Source organism: Microcaecilia unicolor, chromosome 9 (assembly GCF_901765095.1).
Source record: "Microcaecilia unicolor chromosome 9, aMicUni1.1, whole genome shotgun sequence".
NCBI lineage: Eukaryota > Metazoa > Chordata > Amphibia > Gymnophiona > Siphonopidae > Microcaecilia > Microcaecilia unicolor.
In genome coordinates, this window is record NC_044039.1 from 224,056,939 (window position 1) to 224,080,034 (window position 23,096).

Here is a 23,096-nt window from a genome sequence, read left to right on the forward strand (position 1 = left end):
CTTTGTCAAACGCCTTCTGAAAATCCAGATATACAATATCAACCGGCTCCCCATTGTCCACATGTTTGCTTACCCCCTCAAAAAAATGCATTAGATTGGTGAGGCAAGACTTCCCTTCACTAAATCCGTGCTGACTTTGTCCCATCAGTCCATGTTTTTGTATATGCTCTGCAATTTTATTCTTAATAATAGCCTCCACCATCTTGCCCGGCACCGACGTCAGACTCACCGGTCTATAATTTCCCGGATCTCCTCTGGAACCTTTCTTAAAAATCGGAGTAACATTGGCTACCCTCCAGTCTTCCGGTATTACACTCGATTTTAGGGACAGATTGCATATTTCTAACAGTAGCTCCGCAAGTTCATTTTTTAGTTCTATTAATACTCTGGGATGAATACCATCAGGTCCCGGTGATTTACTACTCTTCAGCTTGCTGAACTGACCCATTACATCCTCCAAGGTTACAGAGAATTTGTTTAGTTTCTCCGACTCCCCCGCTTCAAATATTCTTTCCGGCACCGGTGTCCCCCCCAAATCCTCCTCGGTGAAGACCGAAGCAAAGAATTCATTAATTTCTCCGCTACGGCTTTGTCCTCCTTGATCGCCCCTTTAACACCATTTTCGTCCAGCGGCCCAACCGACTCTTTGGCCGGTTTCCTGCTTTTAATGTATCTAAAAAAGTTTTTACTATGTATTTTTGCTTCCAACGCTAATTTCTTCTCAAAGTCCTTTTTTGCCCTCCTTATCTCCGCTTTGCATTTGGCTTGGCATTCCTTATGATCTATCCTGTTACTCGAACCCAAGGGCTCAACCCTTGGGGGGGGCAGTGGCTAAGTGCAGGTGAGGCTGTACGGACCAGTCCAGGGTGCTCCAGTCCAGTGTGTTCCGGGCCAGTGTGTTCCAGTCCAGTGTCCTCCAGTCCGGGGGATTCCAGTCCAGTGTTCCAGTCCTGTGTCCTCCAGTCTGGGGGATTCTAGTCCAGTGTTCCAGTCCTGTGTCCCCCAGTCCGTGTGTTCCGGCTCGCTGGGTGGTGCCTGCAGCCCCTGCCGGTGCTGGTGTGCTTGCCCAGCATTGGTTGGTGGGTTTTGCCTGCTGCTGTCACTCTTCGCCAGCAGCCCAAGGGCTCACGTTTGCTCCAGAGCCCGGCCCCGCAGGCTCTGAACCTGAGAACCTGACAGAACCTTTTTTTAAAACGGGCGTTACATTGGCCACCCTCCAATCTTCCAGTACCATGCTCGATTTTAAGGATAAATTGTATATCACTCGCAGTAGCTCAGCAAGCTCATTTTTCAGTTCTATCAGTACTCTAGGATGAATACCATCCGGTCCAGGAGATATGCTACTCTTCAGTTTGCTGAACTGCTCCATTACGTCCTCCAGGTTTACCGTTCAACAATAGTCAGCTAGAACTTGAGATACTCCCGGCCAATAGAAGTTCTGTGTCAATCTAGTGCGTGTGCGGTCACCTCCTGATGTCCTGCTAGTGGAATATCATATGCCATCTGTAGAGTTGATCTCTGTATGCCCTGGACGCTATAAGCTGCTTGCCTGCTGTCTAGAGAGTGTTAGGATCAATGGGATCAGTCTCTCTATACAGCAAGCCCCCTTTCCATAGGATATGTTCTTTATAAATCTCATTGGTTGGCTGACCAGTCCTCTGCCTCAGGACTCGCAGGTAAGGTCAAAGCGCTGTGCTTCCTGAAAAGCATGTCTCTGTCCTATATTAGTATTCATATCTGGAAGGGTCTCTACTGTTGACTGACAAATCAGGGTCAACAGTCTGATCAGTAGGTGTATCAGTTAAGTCAGGAAGTTCCATAATCATGGGCCTGGTCACCTCTGGAACTGGTGTTGCTGGAAGTACTGAAGTGCCTTCTCCTGCTGCTTGGTCAGCTGGTTCCACTTAGACTGGTTCAGGATCTGGAACTGGAGAGGTGATCTCTGCTGCTTCTGCTTGTTGGGCCACCCGGGCCTGGCTACAAGTCACCACAGTGAAAATGCTGACGGTGCTATCAAGGGTAATGTTCATTGAGCCCATGTTGGTCCCACACAGCATCGGTACCGCAATGTTTTTCATTATGCCTACTTCTCTGTATCCAGGCTTGGCATCCCAAACCAGGAATACTCGAGCAATGAGTGCAGTCTCCCTGGATCCATTGGCTAACAGTACCTCTGCAGTGCACCCTGGGAGAATAGCATTCCCTGGCACTAGCTCTGGTTGTAGTAAAGTCATGCAAGAGCCAGTGTCCACAAGCCTGGCCACCTGGGTCTGATTCACGGGTACTGAAGCATTGTGGAAACCCATCTGCTTAGTCGCTTGATGAATGACCAGTAACTTTTTATGCTGCAGCAACTGCATGGGCCTCCTTCGTAGAACTGGAGCCACCCACGAAAGCTGCCAGCTTTGGTGTAGGACCTAAAAGGCTCTTTAGTGCAGGCTTGGGATTTATCTGGACAATCTGCTTTGAAATGTCCTGTATGCCCACATTAGTAAAAAAAAAAAAAAAAAACAAGCTGTTCATACCTGAAGTCTTTAGGTTTTGGGGGAACACTGGAGGGTCTAGTGACTGTCTCTGAGGTTGCAGGAATATTTGTCTTAGGGCTCTGGCTGCCCTTAGATCCTGGATGCTGCGGATAAGGACGGCTTTTCTTTGCCAACCATGGGCAGTTAACTATAAATATGTCAGCCAATTCAGTTGCCTTCTATGGAGTACAGGGCTGGTGATCTTGAATGTGTTCCCTCACCTCTGAACAATGCTGAAGAAACTGCTCCAGGACCATCAGGGTTTTGGCCATCCTCTACTACTACTACTATTTATCATTTCTATAGCGCTACTAGACGTACGCAGCGCTGTACACTTGAACATGAAGAGACAGTCCCTGCTCGATAGAGCTTACAATCTAATTAGGACAAACAGGACAAATAAGAGATAAGGGAATATTAAAGTGAGGATGATAAAATAAGGGTTCTGAACAAGTGAATAAGGGTTAGGAGTTAAAAGCAGCATCAAAAAGGTGGGCTTTTAGCTTAGATTTGAAGACGGACAGAGATGGAGCTTGACGTACCGGCTCAGGAAGTCTATTCCAGGCATATGGTGCAGCAAGATAAAAGGAACAGAGTCTGGAGTCCTCCAGGGTTTCAACCTCAGGTCCACTGAGCCACTGCTGATGCTGGCATCTTAAATGGATAACAAACTCAATGTATCATCTACCCCTTTTTCAAAGTCAAGAACTTTAGTCTATAGGTTTCAGGGGTAATGGCGTAACTTTTCAACAAAGCTTTGCGCACCTCCTCAAAATGGGAGCACGTCTCCATGGACAGTACTTGGAATAACTCAAGTGCTGTGATTTCCTCCCAGATAATGCACCCAGTCTTTCTGAGGAATCTCACTGAGGTGGCAAATTTTTTCAAAGACAGTTAGATATCCATCAGTGTCACCTCAGGTATCATCAAACTGAATAAACAAGATGGGCCCAATCTGGGCTGTGAATCCTGTTTCTGGCCTTGGTGGAAAGGTTGGGCTGGAGCTGTGGATGCGAGCCACTTCCATTCCAAACTTCATTTTCTGCAGCTGGAGTTCTTGCTCACGCACCTCGTGCTGGAATTCACACTCTTCACATCGCCGTCAGTCTTCCTCTCACCAATGGTGCTCATCCCATTCCTCATGCCACAGCTGTTCTAGCCGCTGTTGCATTATCATGTAGATCTGCTGGATTTAAGATGCCTGCCAGCGCATGGCCATTGTCCCCAAGGAGTCTGGTCTCCCCCCAGGAGAACTCTGCGTAGGCCGGTCCTGCAGCTCCTCCCTGCAGACGTCATCTGGTCACTCATGTGGTAGGTTAGGCATATCCAATGTCTGAAGGCTGCTACCAGTCGCCATCAGCACACTGCTAATCTCCTAACACTACCAAAACAAAAAAATGATCAGGAAAGAGACCCTATAACTGCTGCACTCGTTCACTGTGTTCTGCATCTGGAGGTCACAGGTACAAAGAACTCTCAATCACTCAGTGGATGGTGACCCTCACTCCAAGCATTGAGCCTGACAATCCCACCATGCAGCCATCTAAAAGAAGGGTAACGGTCTGTGATGAAACACCTAGTTACCTGCCTGGGGCTAAACCTGCAGCCACTGAGAGGGTCTATTCCCAGCATAGCTCAGGTCCACTTGGACCTGGGCATGTGCTCTACACTAGCACCCTCCTCCCACCAACTGGGTCCCAACTGCCTCTGGGTGAGTCTTCCGTTCTCAAGTTATTCCCCAGTGATTTCTAGGTTACTGGGGCCTACACTCTAGTGGTCCCACAATTCCAGAAAGCACTCACAGAACCAACACACAAACCACCAGGATTCTTAGTCAGTCCAGACAAGCAGAGGCAATAAACTAAAGGAAGTTTATTGTCATGAAATATTAGAACAGTGTAACAGAAAAGGTGCAATCTGCAAACAATAACAGGTAACTAAATATGGATCAATTATAAAACTAACTAAACATTTGTTCACTACCTAAATAGTGCCTGGCAAGTACAGCAAATATAGCTGCTCACAGTCTAGTAAAGAGGTCTTCCTTTCTTCCCTCCCAACCTGAGACTGGAGAAAGATCCAGTATTTCCAGATTGAATCTGAGCTCCTGGGCCAATCAGAGCCCTGAACAACATTTCTTAAAAGTAGCTAGCCACATCACTGCAGGTTACTTTCTCTTTCTCTGTTAATAAAGAAGGAACAGTCATTTCTCTATAACAGCATTAAAGACAAAACATGCACCATTGCTGGCCAAACTAGAAAAATACACTTCAAGAAATAATTAATACAGTTTACAGACTTAAATCCACTGTTTTGTTACAGTAGCTTATTAAAAGCTTGGAGTTACAACATCAAAACAGCCCAACATGGCCATGTTTTACCTCTATAAAGCTGTGTCAGGGGCAGTAATTAGTAGGGATCATTCAAGCACACTTCCCTGTAGAATCAACACTGCAACTGCACAAGCAGATTGCAACAGTATTCCTTCTCAAGACCTTTCAGTAATGTTACTGTGGGGTTTTTTAAAAACTATTTTAAATTTTAAAATCATTAATAAAGATACAACTTGCATAGAACCAGAGGTTCCTCAGTGCCTACTACAAACATAAAATCCCCCCCCCCCCCCCCCCACACACACACACCCCCGCAGAACAATTTATAAGAATAAAGCAGATACACCTTGCAGAGAAAAATATAACAGGTAACGGTGTTGGGTCGGCTGGGAAACAGTGATTATAACGTGATCAAATTTGAGCTGATATCTGGAATGAAACCACTAATGAAATCTATTGTAGCAGCACATCATTTTTGAAAGGTCAACTAAGATAAAATGAGAGAAATGATTAAAAAGAAATCCACGGGAGAAGTATGTGTTAGGCAGTGAGAGTCTGATAGGTACGGACAGGGAGAGGGATCTTGGGGTGATAGTATCTGAGGACCTGAAGGCGACAAAACAGTGTGACAAGGCGGTGGCCGTAGCTAGAAGATTGCTAGGCTGTATAGAGAGAGGTGTGACCAGCAGAAGAAAAGAGGTTTTAATACCCCTGTATAAGACGTTGGTGAGGCCCCACCTGGAGTATTGTGTTCAGTTTTGGAAGCCGTATCTTGCAAAGGATGTTAAAAAAAATGGAAGCGGTGCAAAGAAAAGGTACGAGAATGGTATGGGATTTGCGTTGCAAGACGTATGAGGAGAGACTTGACCTGAACATGTATACCCTGGAGGAAAGGAGAAACAGGGGTGATATGATACAGACGTTCAAATATTTGAAAGGTATTAATCCGCAAACGAACCTTTTCCGGAGAGGGGAAGGCGGGTAGAACGAGAGGACATGAAAGAGATTGAAGGGGGGCAGACTCAAGAAAAATGTCAGGAATTATTTTTTCACGGAGAGAGTGGTGGATGCTTGGATTGCCCTCCCGCAGGAGGTGGTGGAGAGGAAAAAGGTAACGGAATTCAAACATGCGTGGGATAAACATAAAGGAATCCTGCTCAGAAGGAAGGGATCCCCAGAAGCTTAGCCGGTGGTGGGAGGCAGGACTGGTGGTTGGGAGGCGGGGATAGTGCTGGGCAGACTTATACGGTCTGTGCCCTGAAAAAGACAGGTACAAATCAAGGTAAGGTATACACAAAAAATGGCACATGTGAGTTTATCTTGTTGTGCAGACTGGGTGGACCATGCAGGTCTTTTTCTGCCATCATCTACTATGTTACTATCAATTAACAAAGGTGGGGAAAAGAGCAAAGGACAGCCAGAATGGTTAAAGATGAAGTGAGAGAGGCTATTAGAGCCAAAAAAACATCCTTCAAATAATGAAAAAAGGATCTGAATGAAGAAAATAATAAGCAAAAAAAAAAAACAGCACCACGGGCCTTTAAAAATGGAACACAGTTCTTTAATGAATGAGCCTTGACAAAAAGACCCGACACGGATACAGAAAGTGAAAGTGCCTTGGTGCTTTGTAGCTTTTACTATATGAGACATGGGGTAAGGAATAATATATTGTAGAGGAATATATTCGAGTTATTCCCCAAGTTTTCCACGTCATCACTGTGACCCCTGACGCAGGTGCTAGTCACCGAAACATGGCCCGTGTCGGGTCTTTTGTCAAGGCTCATTCATTAAAGAACTGTGTTCCATTTTTAAAGGCCCGTGGTGCTGTTTTTTTTTGTTTGGACTTTAGTTTGTACTTCGTTCCCTTTCTTTTGTTATATCCAAGAAAATAATAAGCAGCCATTTGTTTCTCTATTGCTGGAAGCCTTTGATCTCACAGGCCTGGTCTGAATTTACAACTTTAAAAAGATCTGTTCTTTTATTTATTTGTTACATTTGTACACCACATTTTCCACCTATTTGCAGGCTCAATGTGGCTTACATAGTACCGTCAAGGTGTTTGCCAAGTCGGTTGATAACAAATACAAGGTTATATTGTGGTCGAATGAGGTAGATGTGTAACAGGCACTATGAGGGTCAAGGGAGTGAAGATTGTATGTATGTTGCCCAGTACAGTCATTGATTATGCTGTGTTGCTGGGTGTGGGGATTTACGGTGGGTTGGTGGAGTAAGCCTTTTTGAAGAGGTTGGTTTTTACTGATTTCCTGAAGTTTAAGTGGTTATGGATTGTTTTTACGGCTTTTGGGAGTCCATTCCATAGTTGTGCGCTTATGTAGGAGAAGCAGGATGCGTAAGTTGTTTTGTATTTAAGTCTTTTACAATTAGGGTAATGTAGGACCACTGATTGTATTAGGTTTTGAAAAGTTTCTCTCGGGAAGAAAGGTTTAATCGTTTCAGTTTCCACATTGAATAGAACATTTTCTTTATTACAGAATTTACTTGGTTCTCGAGGGTAAGGTTGAGGTCGATTGTGACGCCAAGTATTTTTAGGCTCTCTGAGGTAGGGAGGGTGTGTCCTGGAGTGTTTATGGTTGTGGGTTTGTACTGGTTATGTTGAGATGAGAGTGTTTTTTAGATTATTTAAAGCCTTAACCCTGCATTGCCAATTAGTAAGATTGCTGATCCACAGGGTGAACTCCACATGGTGGTCTGCTGTGCCACCAAGTGAAATTTTACCTAACTAGTTTCTGACACAATAAAATGTGCCTTGGTTCAGCAGACCATGAGACTTTGAGGATCCCTGTGGTGTGTGGGAGAGGAAAATATAATCCCCACAATCAAAGAGAAGGCAAAAGTGTAAGAGGTCAAACACCCTATGTAACAGTGCATAAAAGATCACCTCAATGCCACACCAAAGCTACCCCCAGACCACCCTTGGGAACTATAGGACTGGTGAATGCCAGATCAGCTGCAAAGAAATCCTCTGTGATCCATGATGCCATACATGAACAGCAATGGTATTAAGCTATTTGGACTACTGTAACAGAATCTATGCAGGTTGCAAAGAACATCTAGTCAAGAAGCTTCAGACTGCCCAGAACACAGTGGCGAGACTGATCTTTGGAAAATCTAAATTCGAATCTGCCAAGCCCCTTCGTGAAAAATTACACTGGCTACTCATCAAAGAAGGTATCGCCTTTAAGGTCTGTACCTTGATTCACAGGATCATTTATGGAGAAGTTCCAGAATAAATGCAAGATCTGGTCGATCTACCACCCAGAAACAGGTCTAGTTTCTCCCGATCCTACCTAAATTTACATTATCCAGTTGGCAGTGGCCTTAAATACAAATCTACCTACGCTCCAACTTCTCCTTCATAAGCACACAACTATGGAATGCTTTACCAAAATCCTTAAAATCAACTCAGAACTATTTAAATTTTAGAAAATTATTGAAAACCACCCTGTTTAAGAAAGCCTACCTTCCAGACTCAACATAACCTACTTCTTCCTGGTTGCGGCTTATCCTGTTGTCTTCTCCGCCGTCGGTCGCTCTCCGAATCGCGGCCCGGAAAGTCAGCCCCAGCGTCTGCCTCCGGGTCGGGTCGGGTCTCCCAAATCAGCAAGGCTGGGTAATTCGGGACGAGGGCCTCGACTCCAGCGGTGTCCGAACCCTTCCGGTCCGGTCAGGGCACTCGCCGCTACTTGGATGACCCAGCGAATTCGACCGCTCTGGGTCTTGGTCGTCTGCAGGCAGATGGGCCGCGTGGCGCGGTCAGCTCCTCCGGGACTCGTCGGTTGCCCTCCAAATCCCCGCCTGGTCGGATCAATCAGTACGGCAAGATTCAGCCGTGGTCCAGTTCCCTCCCGGCCTGTGGAGGCCATATGGCCTAGAAGTCTCAACATCTGCCGAGCTGTGATCTGCTGAGACGCTCTGGCCATAGAAAGAAGGGACAGAAGGTTGTCTGCCCTCGCCTCGGGAAGATAGGCATGAGCCGTCTGGGAGTCCAGCAGAGCTCCTATAAATTCTAGCTTTTGAACTGGAAGAAGGTGGGACTTCGGGTACTTTATCACAAACCCGAGTAGCTCCAGCAGTTGAATAGTCATCTGCATGAACTGCAGAGCGAGGTGTTCTTCACCAACCAATCATCGAGATAAGGGAACACATGCACTCCCAGTCTGCGTAGCGACGCTGCAACCACCACTAGGCATTTTGTAAACACCCTGGGTGCAGACACCAGACCAAAGGGCAGCATACAATACTGAAAATGCTGTGTTCCGAGACAGAATCGAAGATACTTCCTGTGAGCGGGAAGTATTGGGATGTGAGTATAAGCATCCTTAAGTCCAGGAGAGCATAGCCAATCGTTTTCCCTGAATCATGGGAAGAAGGATGCCCAGGGAAACCATCCTGAATGTTTCTCGGACCAGGAATTTGTTCAGGGCCCTTAGGTCTAGGATGGAACGCATCCCCCCTGTTTTCTTTTGCAGAAGAAAGTACCTTGAATAGAAACCCAGCCTTTCTTGCCCTGGTGGAACGGGCTCAACCGCATTGGTGCTCAGAAGGGGGGAGAGTTCCTCTGCAAGTACCTGCCTGTGCTGGAAGCTGAAAGACTGAGCTCCCGGTGGGCAATTTGGAGGTCTGCAGATCAAATTGAGAGAGTACCCTAACCGGGAAGGGAATTGAAGAACCCACTGGTCGGAGTTATGAGAGGCCACCTTGGTTGAAAAAATTTTAACCTCCCCCCGACCGGTAGAATCGTCCAGCACAGGTACTTTTACGGCGGCTATGCTCAGCTGGAGCCAGTCAAAAGCCCATCCCTTGCTTTTGCTGGGGAGCTGTTGACATGAACGAGCGCGCTGGGGCTGAGCCTGAGAAGACTGTCGGGAAGGTGAATTGTATCTATGATTATTGTAAGCATAGGGAGCAGTCCTCTTTCCCCGGAAAAACCGTCTACCTGTTGAGGTAGATGCTGAAAGTGCCCGGTGGGAGAGTTTGTCGAGGGCGGTTTCCACTGGTGAAGCTGCTCTACCACTCTGCTCGACTTTCTCGCCAAAAATATTATCCCCGGCAAGGAACATCCTCAAGCCGCTGCTGGGTTCGACTATCCAGGTCAGAGGCACGTAGCCATGAGAGTCTGAACATCACTATACCTTGAGCAGTGGATCTGGATGCAACATCAAAAGTGTCGTAAGCACCCCTGGACAGGTATTTGTGACACGTCTTCAGCTGCCTGACCACCTCCTGAAAAGGCCTGGCATGCTCCGGAGGGAGCTTGTCCACCAAGTCTGCCAGTTGCTTAACATTGTTCCGCATATGGATGCTCATGTAGAGCTGGTATGATTGGATCTTGGACACAAACATGGAGGACTGATAGGCGTTCCTCCCAAAAGAGTCCAGAGTCCTAGACTCTCGCCCTGGGGGCGCCGAGGCAAAATCCCTAGTACTCCTGGCTCTCTTGAGAGCAGAATCCACAACCATAGAGTCGTGAGGTAACTGGGACCTCATCAACTCAGGTTCCCCGTGAATCCGATATTGGGACTGAGCTTTTGTTGGGAATAGTGGGATTACTAAGTGGTTTCGTCCAGTTCGGAAGCAATGTCTCTTTAATGACACTATGCAAAGGGGCAGTGGACGACTCCTTAGGCGGTGAAGAATAGTCAAGGACCTCGAGCATCTCAGTCCTGGGCTCATCCTCAGTTACCACCGGGAAGGGAATGCCCACAGACATTTCCCAGACAAATGACGAGAAGGTGAGACTCTCCAGTGGAGAAAGCTTCCTCTCAGGTGAAGGAGTAGGATCAGAAGGGAGACCACAAGACTCATCGGAAGAAAAATACCTGGGGTCGTCCCCTTCATCCCATGAGGCATCGTCCTCGGTATCGGACAAGAGCTCTCGAACTGCAGTCCAAACCGGGCCCCGCCTTGACGCAGAGGAACACCGTCCTCCATGGCGATGCTGAGAAGTCGACTCCCATGCCCGGCAGTGATGAAGCTCCCTCCAACGACGTCGAAGGGCAGTTGACTGGGGTGGCAGCCGAGGCCCAATGCCGCCAGCGTGCCGGCATCGGGGACCGCACCACAGGCACAGAGCCAGCTGCCGCTTCCATTGACGGTACTGAAGGCGCAAGCACCCCCGGTACTGAGACAGACTGACGCAGCAGCCCTTCCAGGAGGCCTGGAAGAAGGGCTCGGATGCTCTCATCTAGAGCCCTGTCGAGGAAGGCAGTGGGCCAGTGCAGAAGTCGGCATCAGAATCTGTGGAGGCCTGGGAGGCGGTACCGGGCTGTCCGAAGATCGACACACCAACACCTCCTGTATGGAGGGTGAGCGCTCCTCCTGGCGTCGACGCTTCTCGGGTGCCGAATCCTTCGACGCCCCCGGAGCTCCCAGTACCCTGTCTCGAAGGAGGCTGATGACGATGCTTCTTCGCCTTTGCTGGAAGCACGCCACCAGCACTCCTCGGTACCGACAAGGAGTACATGGAATCCACACGCCTCCTCGGGGTTCGGATCCGACAGCAGTTGGTCCCGATGGGCCTGCCCAGTAGGAGCCTTCGAGACAGGTGGAGACCCGCTTGACGGCTCACTACTCCCAGCTAGAGAGTAAAGTTTGGACAGCCATTACCTTGTCTCCCGATGTCGATGCCACCCCCGGTGCAAATGTCGACGCCGAGGAATCAGTTGGAACTCCGAAAAGACGGTCCCCGAAGAGCTCTTCTCGACGCCTGTGTCCGCTTTTTCAAGCTCAGACACAACTTACAGGCGTCTGGACAATGGTCGGGCCCAAGGCACTGGATGCACCACGCGTGCGGGTCAGTGCCCGAGATCGACCGCTGGCAACCGAGCACACTTTTTGAGGCTTCGAGGACATAGTAACATAGTAGATGACGGCAGAAAAAGACCTGCACGGTCCATTCAGTCTGCCCAACAAGATAAACTCATATGTGCCACTTTTTGTGTATACCTTACCTTGATTTGTACCTGTCCTTTTCAGGGCACAGACCGTATAAATCTGCCCAGCACTATCCCCGCCCTCCCAACCACCAGCCCCGCTTCCCACCACCGGTTCTGGCACAGACCATATAAGTCTGCCCAGCACTATCCCCGCCTCCCAACCACCAGTCCACGCCCTCCCACCCACCGGCTCTGGCACAGACCGTATAAGTGTTACGTCCCTCACCTGTTGTTTATTTTGTACAGCGCTGCGTAAATCTAGTAGCGCTCTAGAAATGTTAAGTAGTAGTAGTAATAGTATGTACGACGCTCCTCCCGGCTAGGACGAGGATTGGTCTTGGAAAGGTCTTTTTCAGTTTCCTAAGTCTGGCAGCCGTCATCCGACTTAGAGCAATGGTACGCCATCTTGGATAGATCATATCCCAGGAAGCCATCTTGGACTAACGAGGACACGAAGGAAGCCCATATTTGGTCCTTAGAGCTCTGCTGATGGGGGCAGCCATCTTGGTTCAGCTGCACATGCTTTAGCCTAATTCCTCCCCTACTTAAGGCACTGCCTCCAGCCTTCAGTGCTTCGGCTTCTGCTGCGCAGAGGTTGTGGTCTGCATCCGTGTTCCTTTCCTGATTCCTGAGTTTCCTGTGTTTTGACCTTGGCTTGTTTCCTGACCACGCGTTGTGTTGCTGCCTGCCTTTTGACCCTGGACTGTGTTTGGACTATCTCAGCTCTACTGTTTTCCTGGCTCTTGGACTGTGTCTGTTGGCTACATGTCTGGTCGGTGGTCCTGCAACCCCGCCGGTTCCGGAAGTCCTGCCGGCCGCTTGAACCCAGGGGCTCAACTCCTGGGGAATAGTGGCTAAGTGCAGGTGAAGCTAGGGGTTGTCTGGCTGCCTGACCGAGTGCGGTGCACTCCATCTTCGCCTGTGCTCAGTCGTGGCACAAGGGCTCACATCCCCAGTCATAACAATAAGTCTGCCCAGCACCATCCCCACCTCCCAACCACCAGTCCCGCCTCCACCACTAGCTCTGGCACAGACCGTATAAGTCTGCCCAGCACCATCCCCGCCTCCCACCACCGGCTCTGCCACCCAATCTCGGCTAAGCTCCTTAGGATCCATTCCTTCTGAACAGGATTCCTTTAAGTTTATCCCACCGCATGAGCGTAAAAATCGCGGTGGCGAAATCAAACGGCTCGATTGTGCCAACTGAGGGGCACAAAAATGGGAACCGCGTACGCTTGGACTAATAAGGCTGCTTGGAAGCGAAAGGAAACTTAAAAAAGGAAAAAAACAAGAAAATAAGGATTTTTTTTTAAAACTGGAAAAGAAAGACAAGGGGCAATGAAAAACAAAAAAGAAAGCGCAAAGTAACAGCGTTAAAGATGCCGAAGTCTTTCTCTGGGCCTGAGGGAGAGAGACCAACACGCAGCCACTCTGCACCGCGGAAAAAAAAACTGAGGCGGGCAGGAAGATGGCCGCATATGCGCAGGTGCGTCTCTCCCCGCGCTCCGGAGATGTCATAAAGTTGTTGGATTTTTGCTGGAAAAATCTCTGTTCCTGGGCCGCCATGGATGGCCGACCCATCAGTGAGAACAAGCAGCCTGCTTGTCCTCGGAGAAATTTTTTTTCTCCATTTACCTCATTTATTTATCTTGTATTCATCTCCTTTCTTCAATTACCCACATCTCTCCACTATGAGCAATACATGTGAAAGTCTATCAAGATAACTCATCCTCCATTTTTCTATGTTTCACAGAGGGAACAACTCATATGAAAAGGCATAGCAGCACCGGATCAGCTAAGGAAGGTAAAAAGAGATCCCAATAGCTCCACATGGCAATGTAAATCTTCTCCACCTTCCCTCCCCACCTTTGGTAGGATCAACCTAGTGGTTAGTACAATCAACTGAGAACCAACAAAATTAGGGTGGTTCTCAGTTGCTTGCACTAATGAATCCAACTTGTGACTTTCAGGAAGTCACTATTTCCTATTATCTCAAATGGAAAAATTCAACTTTTATCTGCTAATTTCTTTCCTTGAGTCCCACCAGGCCAGTCCAGATTTGTAGGATCTGCCCATCAGTCAGCAACTGGAGACGGAGAATATAGATTTGTGGGCCAGCTTTATAAGGGCCACCATGCAAGCTTAAAATGTCAGCATTTCTATAACGAAGCAATGGAGCTGTCTCTCTCTCCTTCCATCTCCTGTAGACTTCCCTTTTACTAAGGCGCACTCACGCTAAAATTGGGCGCATGCTAAACGTTAGAGACACCAATGCATTCCTATGGGTGTCTCTAACGGTAAGCACACGCCCAATTTTAGCGCGCAATAAAGATGTGAGCACGCCTTAGTAAAAGACCCCCTTAGTAAAATCTTCAGGATAGGATGATGACCGGACTGGCGTGGTGGGACTTAACAAAAGAAAGTTAGCAAATAAATTTAATTTTTCCTTCTTTATCATCCTCACCAAACCAGTCCAGAACATTATCACCAAACCAGTCCAGAACATTAGGATATGTTAAAGCATTCTGAAGTTGGGTGGGAAGCTGAAACTTCTGCTTAGCACAAAACATGGACTCTGATCTAGCCACATCCACCACCACCTTATAAATATCTTGTGACACTGCCTGAAACTCTGTCCTTGGGTACTTGCTTACCATTTCTTTGAGCCATCGATCAATGGTGGCTTTAGATACTACTTGCGCATTCCTGACCTCACACAAAATGGGAAAACAGTATCAGTTCTTTGGGTTCTTTGGAACCCAAACTTTACTTTTAAATATCTCACTTAGATGTCCACAGAGGCTTTAATATCTCATCACTTTAAATTCTATCCCATAAGCCTCTTTCTAAGAGAGGAAAGATTGAGAATCTGATTCAAGAATCTGTCATGCTGTTGGAAAGTGGAGATAAGCCTCTCTGAGATCTACAGCCATAAAGAACTCCCCTTGCCAGACAGCAGTGATCACCGACTGCAAGGCTTCTATTCTTTGAGGTCTAGAATAGGGTGGAATATCCCTTCTTTCTTTGGAACAATAGATGGAATATATTTTCCAGTGCCCGAGGAAATACTGCTCTTAGATCCAAGAGATTCTGAAGAGTGGCTTACACTACTACCTTGGCTGGAGCTCAACAGGGTGAGAGGGTGGAAAAAAACTTCTAATTTATAACCCAGAGTGATTGCATCCAATATCCATTGGTCAGATGTTATTTATTTATTGCATTTGTATCCCACATTATCCCACCTATTTGCAGGCTCAATGTGGCTTACATAGTTTTGTTATGACATTGTCATTCCAGAATATCAGATACAGTTAGTAGTGTGTAGAGATTAAGTAGGGAAGAAAAAAGGAAGTGATTGGGGGGGTGTGATAGTGGAAGTGGATTCATAGCTGGTTGGGAAGGTGAATTAGTGAAGCTGTTGGTTCTCATTATAGGCCTTGTTGAAGAAGTATGTCTTCAGAGATTTGCGAATGTTATTTGTTTCGACAATTGATTTCAGGTCTGTGGGTAGAGCATTCCATATTTGTGTGCTCGTGTAGGAGAAGGTAGTGGCATGCATCATCTTGTATTTTAGTCCTTTACAGCTGGGGAAGTTCAAATTGAAAAATTTGTGGGATGTTCTTGTGGCGTTTCTGGGAGGTAGGTCCACTAGGTTCAGCATGTAGATCGGGGCGTCTGCGTGGATAATTTGTGTACAATCGTACATATCTTGAAGGCAATGCATTCTTTAATGGGAGCCAGTGCAGTTTCTCTCTTAGGGGTTTTGCATTTTCATATTTAGTTTTTTCAAATATGAGTCTGGCGGCTGTTTGGAGTTTTTTATAGTCTGTTCTTTGCAGCCCGCATATAGTGCGTTGCAGTAATCCAGATGGCTTATTACCATTGACTGTATCAGGGTGCGGAAGACGTATCTCGGGAAGAAGGTTTACTCTTTTGAGTTTCCACATGGTGTGGAACATCTTTTTCGTCATGTTCTTCACGTGGGTATCGAGAGTGAGGTTTCGATCAATAGTAACTCCAAGAATTTTCAGGTTTTGTGAGACTGGAGAGAGCAGTATGGTGTGATTATGGTAGAGAGTTTTTTGTGTTATGTTGGGAGGTGAGTACAAGACATTTGTTTTTTCTGCGTTAAGTTTTAGTTGGAATGCATCCGCCCATGTTGTGCATGAGTTTGGAGGCTTCTGGTTGATCGCATTGGTGATTTCATTTAGGTCATGTTTGAACGGATGTAGATTGTGACATCGTCTGCATATATGTAAGGATTGAGGTTTTGATTAGCTAGCAGTTTGGCTAATGGTATCATCATTAGGTTGATAAGGTTGGTGATAGGGGGGATCCTTGGGTACTCCACATTCGGGTTTCCATGGGAGTGATCTGTCCGCGTTCGTTGGTACTTGGTATGATCTTGTGGTAGGAATCCTTTAAAACCATTTGATTACTGTGCCTCCTACTCCGAAGTATTCTAGTATATGTAATAGTATTTCATGATTAGCCATGTCGAAGGCACTAGACATGTCGAATTGGAGGACGCGGTATGTTGTACCAGTTGCGATTGCTTGTATGAATGAGTCATTGCAGCTACTAAACAGTTTCTGTGCTGTGGTTTGTCCGAAATCCTGATTTTGATTCGTGCAGGATTGAGTGTTTATTTAGGTATTCAATGAGTTGTTTCGTCACTATGCCTTCCATGAGTTGGTTATGAGTGGGATAGATGCTACTGGGCGGGTAGTTGGTTAAATCCATTGTGTTCTTCTAGCATCTTTCGGTTAGCGGAGTTAGTAGGATGTTTCCTTATCCGTGGGAAAGAGCCCATTTTGAAGACTGGTGATTTACGTGATTCGTGAGGTCTGTTTTGAATTGTTGGGTGCGGATCTTTATTAGGGCTGTTTAGGGCATATGTCTAATTTGCATTGTGATTTGGCGTATTTCCCGAGCCAATGTGAGATTTCCTTTGGTGAGAGCTTGTCAAAGTTGTGTAGTTCGTTGTATTTGTAGGTATCATAAGTCTAAGCTTTATGATTTTTTCCTTGAAGTAGTTTGCAAGATTGATTGCTGATGGGGTTTCTGTGTTGTTGGAGGTGGCTGTAGTGGTGTTTAGGAGATTGTTACGAGTGAGAAGAGTTTGTGTGTTTCCTTGTAGTTTTGGTTATTTTTGTAGTCTGGTTATTTTGGTTCACTCCTTGACAAAATTGGAAAGACAATCACTATTCAAACTGATGAGTAATGGACCTACAGCCCATCACTGAGAGTCTCTCAGTGCACCAGGTGCTTGCACACTCTGTCCCTCCTGTTTTCCTATTGCGCTGACAGGGTGATACTCATGACTGAAAAGCAGGATCACTGAAAGGATCCAAAGCATCCTGGACAATTCCACCTGGCATCCCTAAACCTAGGTATGAAGAAATCAATTGAGAGGAGGATCAGGGCTTATTGTCATCCAACCTTTCTGGTTTTTGTCCCCCAAGTTTGTAACCAACTTCGAAATCTTTTTAAAAAAGCACAACTCCCCTAAAGTGAGTCTTCGACTTAGTATTTATTGACCAATTAGTAAGTGCAGTGAGATACAGTATTATGCTGGTATTCTACAACGATATCTTAGTACCACATATAGTTATAAAAAAGACTCCTATTGCACTGAAACAGGGCATCTAAGTGGAGGAACCCGATTTACAATTGTCCCCCTTAGCGTGTTGAGGGTCAGGACCTTCTCTAGGCTCTCTCACAAGAATGTCAGAATAATAGGCAAATCCACCCTCTGCGCTGAAGCCTCATGCTCTACACACCAGTGTTCAAAAAGTCTCCAGACACAGATCTAGGTTTCATTTTTCACCAGGGTTTGCTTCCATATTTATCAGATCACCTCATTTCCACTGCACCTATTAGACCTACACACCCAATATGAGAACTCTTGACATCTTCCTCCAGCCTCATGGGCCCACTAAGAAGGTACCCGTCAATCTGCCCTTTTTTTTTTTTTTTTTTACTTTTCAAATAATAATTACAAAGAAAAGCGACACAGAATCTCCTTCAATTTAAACAATCAACCTTTGTTCATAAACTTCTATATACTACATTAGCCCACAAGAAAGGGAGACCAAGTGGAGAAATTACAGAAGAAGGTAGAAAACTTAAACACAGAACAAACAAAGTGTGGGGCTTGTACTATGAAATACATTATAATAACCCTAACCCTGGAGTGTTACAAACCAGAAGTCAAGCTGGCACAGTTCCCTTTCCTTCAAGAAAAAACTAACTGTGAGAGTTAAAAAAAAACCATATTTTACATTATCATATTACACCTTATTCAGGAAATTAAACACAAGGATAGCGTAATTGAAATGTTGCATCTAACACTAAACCTTTTTGACAACAGGAAAGAAAGTTTTTCTGTCTTATTTGATTCCATTTAGAAACATAAGGAAAAACAAACATCTTCCCCCCCATAAAGTTACAATCTCTTATTATGAAAAAAGATGCAAACATGCTGGCTCTCTGTAATGCACTACCAGCTTACCTACAAAAGGAATCCTCTTACTCCAACCTTACATCCTACTTCAACCGTATTCATCCCAGAAAGGTCTTAAACTTTATACTTTGCCAAAGCAAGACAAGTGTTGGATGAAGGTTATGCTGTATTACTTTCTTTCCCTTCCTCTGGCTGCTCTTTGAATATTGAGGCCATGAATTGTTTTATGTCCCAGTTTCTTATGCTATTATGTCTCTTCTGTTATCCCCATAGACTGATACCTTATTATGTTTTATAGAACTGTAAACCACTGTTGCCATCTGTGAAAGGCAGCATAGCCAACAAAATGAATCTGAAATTGAAAGCTGTACATGAGTTCCTCCACTTAAAGCCTACTTACCGACTTCGGTGCCCGCTATCAGCCCTTCAAGAAAAGAGAAGCATTTGTTAGTGGACCAGACAATAAGCAGATGAAGCACACTTAAAGAGTTTGGCACAAACTATACAGACCACATTACAACAGATAAGGTGGCTCTAGTAGACACACCTCCAAGGACTGCAGAAAGAGATCTACACGGGGCACACTCCACGAAAGATGTTACCAGTGGTGTGTAACAGAGATTTACTTTTTTCAACATTTTCATAAGCAATATTGCAGAAGGACTATCAGGAAATGTCTGCCCTATTGCAAATACATAAAACTGCAACAGGGTAGACTCTCAAAGTTGTGGAAAAATGGAGGGACCTAACAATGCTTCAGGGATGGTCTCGAGTTTAGCAACTAAGACAATGGTAAAATATTAAAATATATAAGGTCATGAAATTGGTTCGGGGGGGGGAGACGACGAGAAAGGAATCATACAGGACAAGGGTGAAGTTCTACACACACACAAAAAAGAGTGGCATCCAGGGGTAGTTAGATCTGATGATATTAAGGTAGTCACACAGAGAGACAAGGCAATGGCAAAAGCCGGAAGGATAACTGGCTGCATAGAAAGAAGAACGACTAGGAGGAAAAAGGAAGTTATATTTCTTTGTGTAAGTCTCTAGTGAGACCTCATTAGGAGTATTGTGCACAATTCTAGAGACTGCCACCTTCAAAAAAATATATAGATATAATTGCATCAGAATAGCTACTAAAATAGTCAACATCTAAACGCGTATAGTCAGGAGGAAAAGCAGGATGGGAAATATTTACATGTCTTTATCATATTCCCCAATTCATAAATACACAGGAGGCAGGTCTCTTTCAGCATCACAGAATGAAAGTAAAGGAAGCAGATTCAGGAGAAATATAATAAATAATTTCTTACAAATGGGTAGTAGATATCTAAACTGCATCTTAGTGGAGGTGGTGGAGATAAGGACAGTATCTGCATTCAAGAAGACACGGTAAAAGCACAGAAGATCATGGGCCATAAGGACTCTTTCAGCAGTGGAACTTACTAGAATTATATTCTATTCAGTTCTAGTTATTGTATCCCACCTAGTCCTCATGGGTTCAAAGCAGTTTAACAGAAAAAGTCAACATATAGTTGAAAGGCACAAGTAATATTAACTCCTAACCCTTAATCACTTTGTTCAGAACCCTTATTTATCATCCTCACTTTAATATTCCCTTATCTCTTGTTTGTTCTTTCTGTCTGTCCTAATTAGATTGTAAGGTCTGTCGAGCAGGGACTGTCTCTTCATGTTCAAGTGTACAGCGCTGCGTACGTCTAGTAGCGCTTTAGAAATGATAGTAGTAGTAGTAGTATTTCTTAACTATTTGTGGAATAAAAGTATTTTCAAATATTTTCAATAGAAAAGCAAAGAAGTCAATTCCAGATTTTGCTGGATTGAAACATAAATGAGCACTATAACATTCGTTTAAAGCAAAAAGGTTTAGCCCGGAATGCACACTACACTGTTAAGAGACAGAAAGCATTTATAATGATATGGGACACCTATATCCAAACTTTATCCCCAAAGACACATAGCCTAGTACTTGGGATTGGTGCATCCACACGTTGATGGGGGGAAAAGGGGGAAGGAGGCAGGCATCTGATGATGATTAGGGGTGAGATACAAGATGCAGAACAGAATTAGTGGGGAAAGTAAGATACATAAGGAAGTCATAAGAACCCAAAGCTCCTGCACTTAAGGTCTCTAGATTGGTCGCCTACATTTGCTTGCAGGGGACCCCGACCCCCGCAGGCCGGGGTCATCTTCTTCCTTCATTTTGTTTCTGAGTCTGCCGTACACAGTGGTGTGCTGGAGCAGGCTCGCATTTTCTTCCGACTTGCGAGCCGGTTGTTAAAACCCGCGAGCCAGCTCTCCTCCCTCCCTCCGGATCCGTCCCTCACCGACCTGTCCTTCGAATTCTTCGGGGCAGGCAGTCTTGCCTGCCCGCTGCCAGCATTAACTCTTCCCCACTGCCGGTTCGCACTTTATAAATGGCCGCCGAGACTTCCAGAGGCAGCCTCACGAGACTTCTGCTGAAGTCTTGGAGGCCACCCTTGTAAGTCTCGGCGGCCATTTTGAAGCGTGAACCGGCAGGGGAGAGTCAGCGTTGAGAGCGAGCAGGCAAGACTGCCTGCTCCGAAGAATTAGAAGGACAGGTCGGTGAGGGACGGATCCGGAGGGAGGGAGGAGAAGTCGCCGCTGAACAACTCGGGAGGGGTGGCAGGGGTAAGGGCGTCGCTGGGAATGGGTGGATGGAGGGGAAAGAAGGGTTGCTGGGTATGGGTGCATGCAGGGCAGGGGAGAGGAGGGTCACTGCTGGACATGGGCGGATGGAGGACAGGGGAAAGGAGGGTCACTGGGTATGGGGGCATGCAGGGCAGGGGAGAGGAGGGTCACTGCTGGACATGGGTGGATGGAGGGCAGGGGAAAGGAGGGTCACTGGGTATGGGTGCATGGAGGGCAGGGAGAGGAGAGTCGCTGGGTATGGGTGCATGGAGGGCAGGGGGAGAGAAGAGTCGCTGGGTATGGGTGCATGGAGGGCAGGGGGAGAGAAGGGTCGCTGGACATGGGTGGATGGAGGACAGGGGAGAGGAGGGGAGAGAGAAGAAATGCTGGACGTGATGGAGGGGAGGGAAGAGCGAGGAAGGAGATGAGATGAGGGAAAAGGAAGAGAGGAGAAAACTGCACATGGATGAAGAAAATAGGCAGAAGCTGAGGACCAGAAATGAAGAAGAAAGGAGGAAAGGAAAGAAATAAATGGAAAGGAAGCCCTGGAAAAGGAGTTAAGAGGACAGATAGCAGCAGAATAGGATACTGGGCCAGCATGATCAGAAAAAACAGTCACCAGACAACAAAGGTAGAAAAAAATCATTTTATTTCATTATAGTGTTTGGAATATGTTCACTTTGAGAATCAGGTGCTCAACATTAAAAGTTTATATTTATTTACTTATTTATGGCATTTTATCGCACATTAAACATGAATAGATTGGAACCTGGGATCATTTAATTTTTTTTTTTCCTGGAGTAGTGCACTGCCACCCCCCCCCCAGGCTCTCTCCCCAGCTATAGCCAGCTCTGCAATTTGGGGGGGGGGGGCGTAGAGGGGGACCGGAGAGAGAGCCTGTTAAACATTTACCAGCATACCACTGGCCGTACTGCAAAGTTGTACGTGCAGGGCGTTGGACTCAAAGGTGGAGCAGAGGAGGAGGACCTCGGCTGGCGGGGTTGGGGTCCCCCGCCGGTGGGGTGGGCAACGGCAGCGGCGGGGGAGGGTTGGCGGTGGGAGGGGAGTTGAGGGGGGTCGTCAGTGGGGGGGGGCTCAAAGTTGATGGTGGTGGTGGCAGCGGTGGCGGGGGGGCTAAAATGTGCCCCCTCACCTCGGGCTCTGGACCCCCTTCCTGCCAAAGTCTGGCTACACCTGTTTTCTATGTTTTTCATTTGTACTTTTTTTTTTTAAGTGGCCTGAAAAAATAAACACACAAGCACAAAACCTTGTTACAAATATTATTTACAAAAAAAAAAAGATAGACGTTTTGCTTTTTTCAAAAATGGTTACATTTGCTATTCAGATTTGGGACACTTACGTCTGGATTCTATATACCGTGCATTTATTTACATATGGAAATCAAAGCGTATGCTAGAACAGTGCACATAGCTTAGTTGGATAGTTAATCAGCGCTGTCAAATGGATGTTAACATGCATGTTAATGGGTAGATGTGAAGCGTCTGTTCACGCTTTCCAAAAATACCTAGGTCTAGGGGGCATGCGATGAAGCTACAATGTAGTAAATTTAAAACGAATCGAAGAAAAGATTTCTTCACTGAACGTGTAATTAAACTCTGGAATTCGTTGGCAGAGAATGTGGTAAAGGTGGTTAACATAGCGGAGTTTAAAAAGGTTTGGACGGCTTCCTAAAGGAAAAGTCCTAGACCGTTATTAAATGGACTTGGGGAAAATCCACTATTTCTGGGATAAGCAGTATAAAATGTTTTGTACATTTTTGGGATCTTGCCAGGTATTTGTGACCTGGATTGGCCACTGTTGGAAACAGAATGCTGGTCTTGATGGACCTTTGGTCTTTCCCAGTATGGCAATACTTATGTAGAGCTGACGTAACTGTTCACACCTACATTTAGCTGCATCAATGCCAACTTAGGCTAGTATTCTCTAACAGCATCAGCAGTGTGCACTGATTTGCGTATGCAAATTTAGTTACCTTAATTTATGGATTATAATGAGTAGGTGATTTAATCACAGATAAGTACATAAGTACATAAGTAATGCCACACTGGGAAAAGACCAAAGGTCCATCAAGCCCAGCAGCCTGTCCACGACAGCGGCCAATCCAAGCCAGGGCACCTGGCAAGCT

The 23,096-nt window shown here is 46.1% G+C and overlaps 1 protein-coding gene across 1 annotated transcript in view; it reads right to left on the bottom strand.

Moving 5' to 3' along the window:
- Window positions 1–23,096, bottom strand: part of TTLL5 (tubulin tyrosine ligase like 5) — a 482,374-nt gene that overhangs the window by 210,450 nt on the left and 248,828 nt on the right. The window contains exon 20 of the mRNA XM_030213729.1: window positions 18,681–18,704. Coding sequence (XP_030069589.1) covers window positions 18,681–18,704 — 24 coding nt within the window. The remainder of the gene's footprint in view (window positions 1–18,680; window positions 18,705–23,096) is intronic.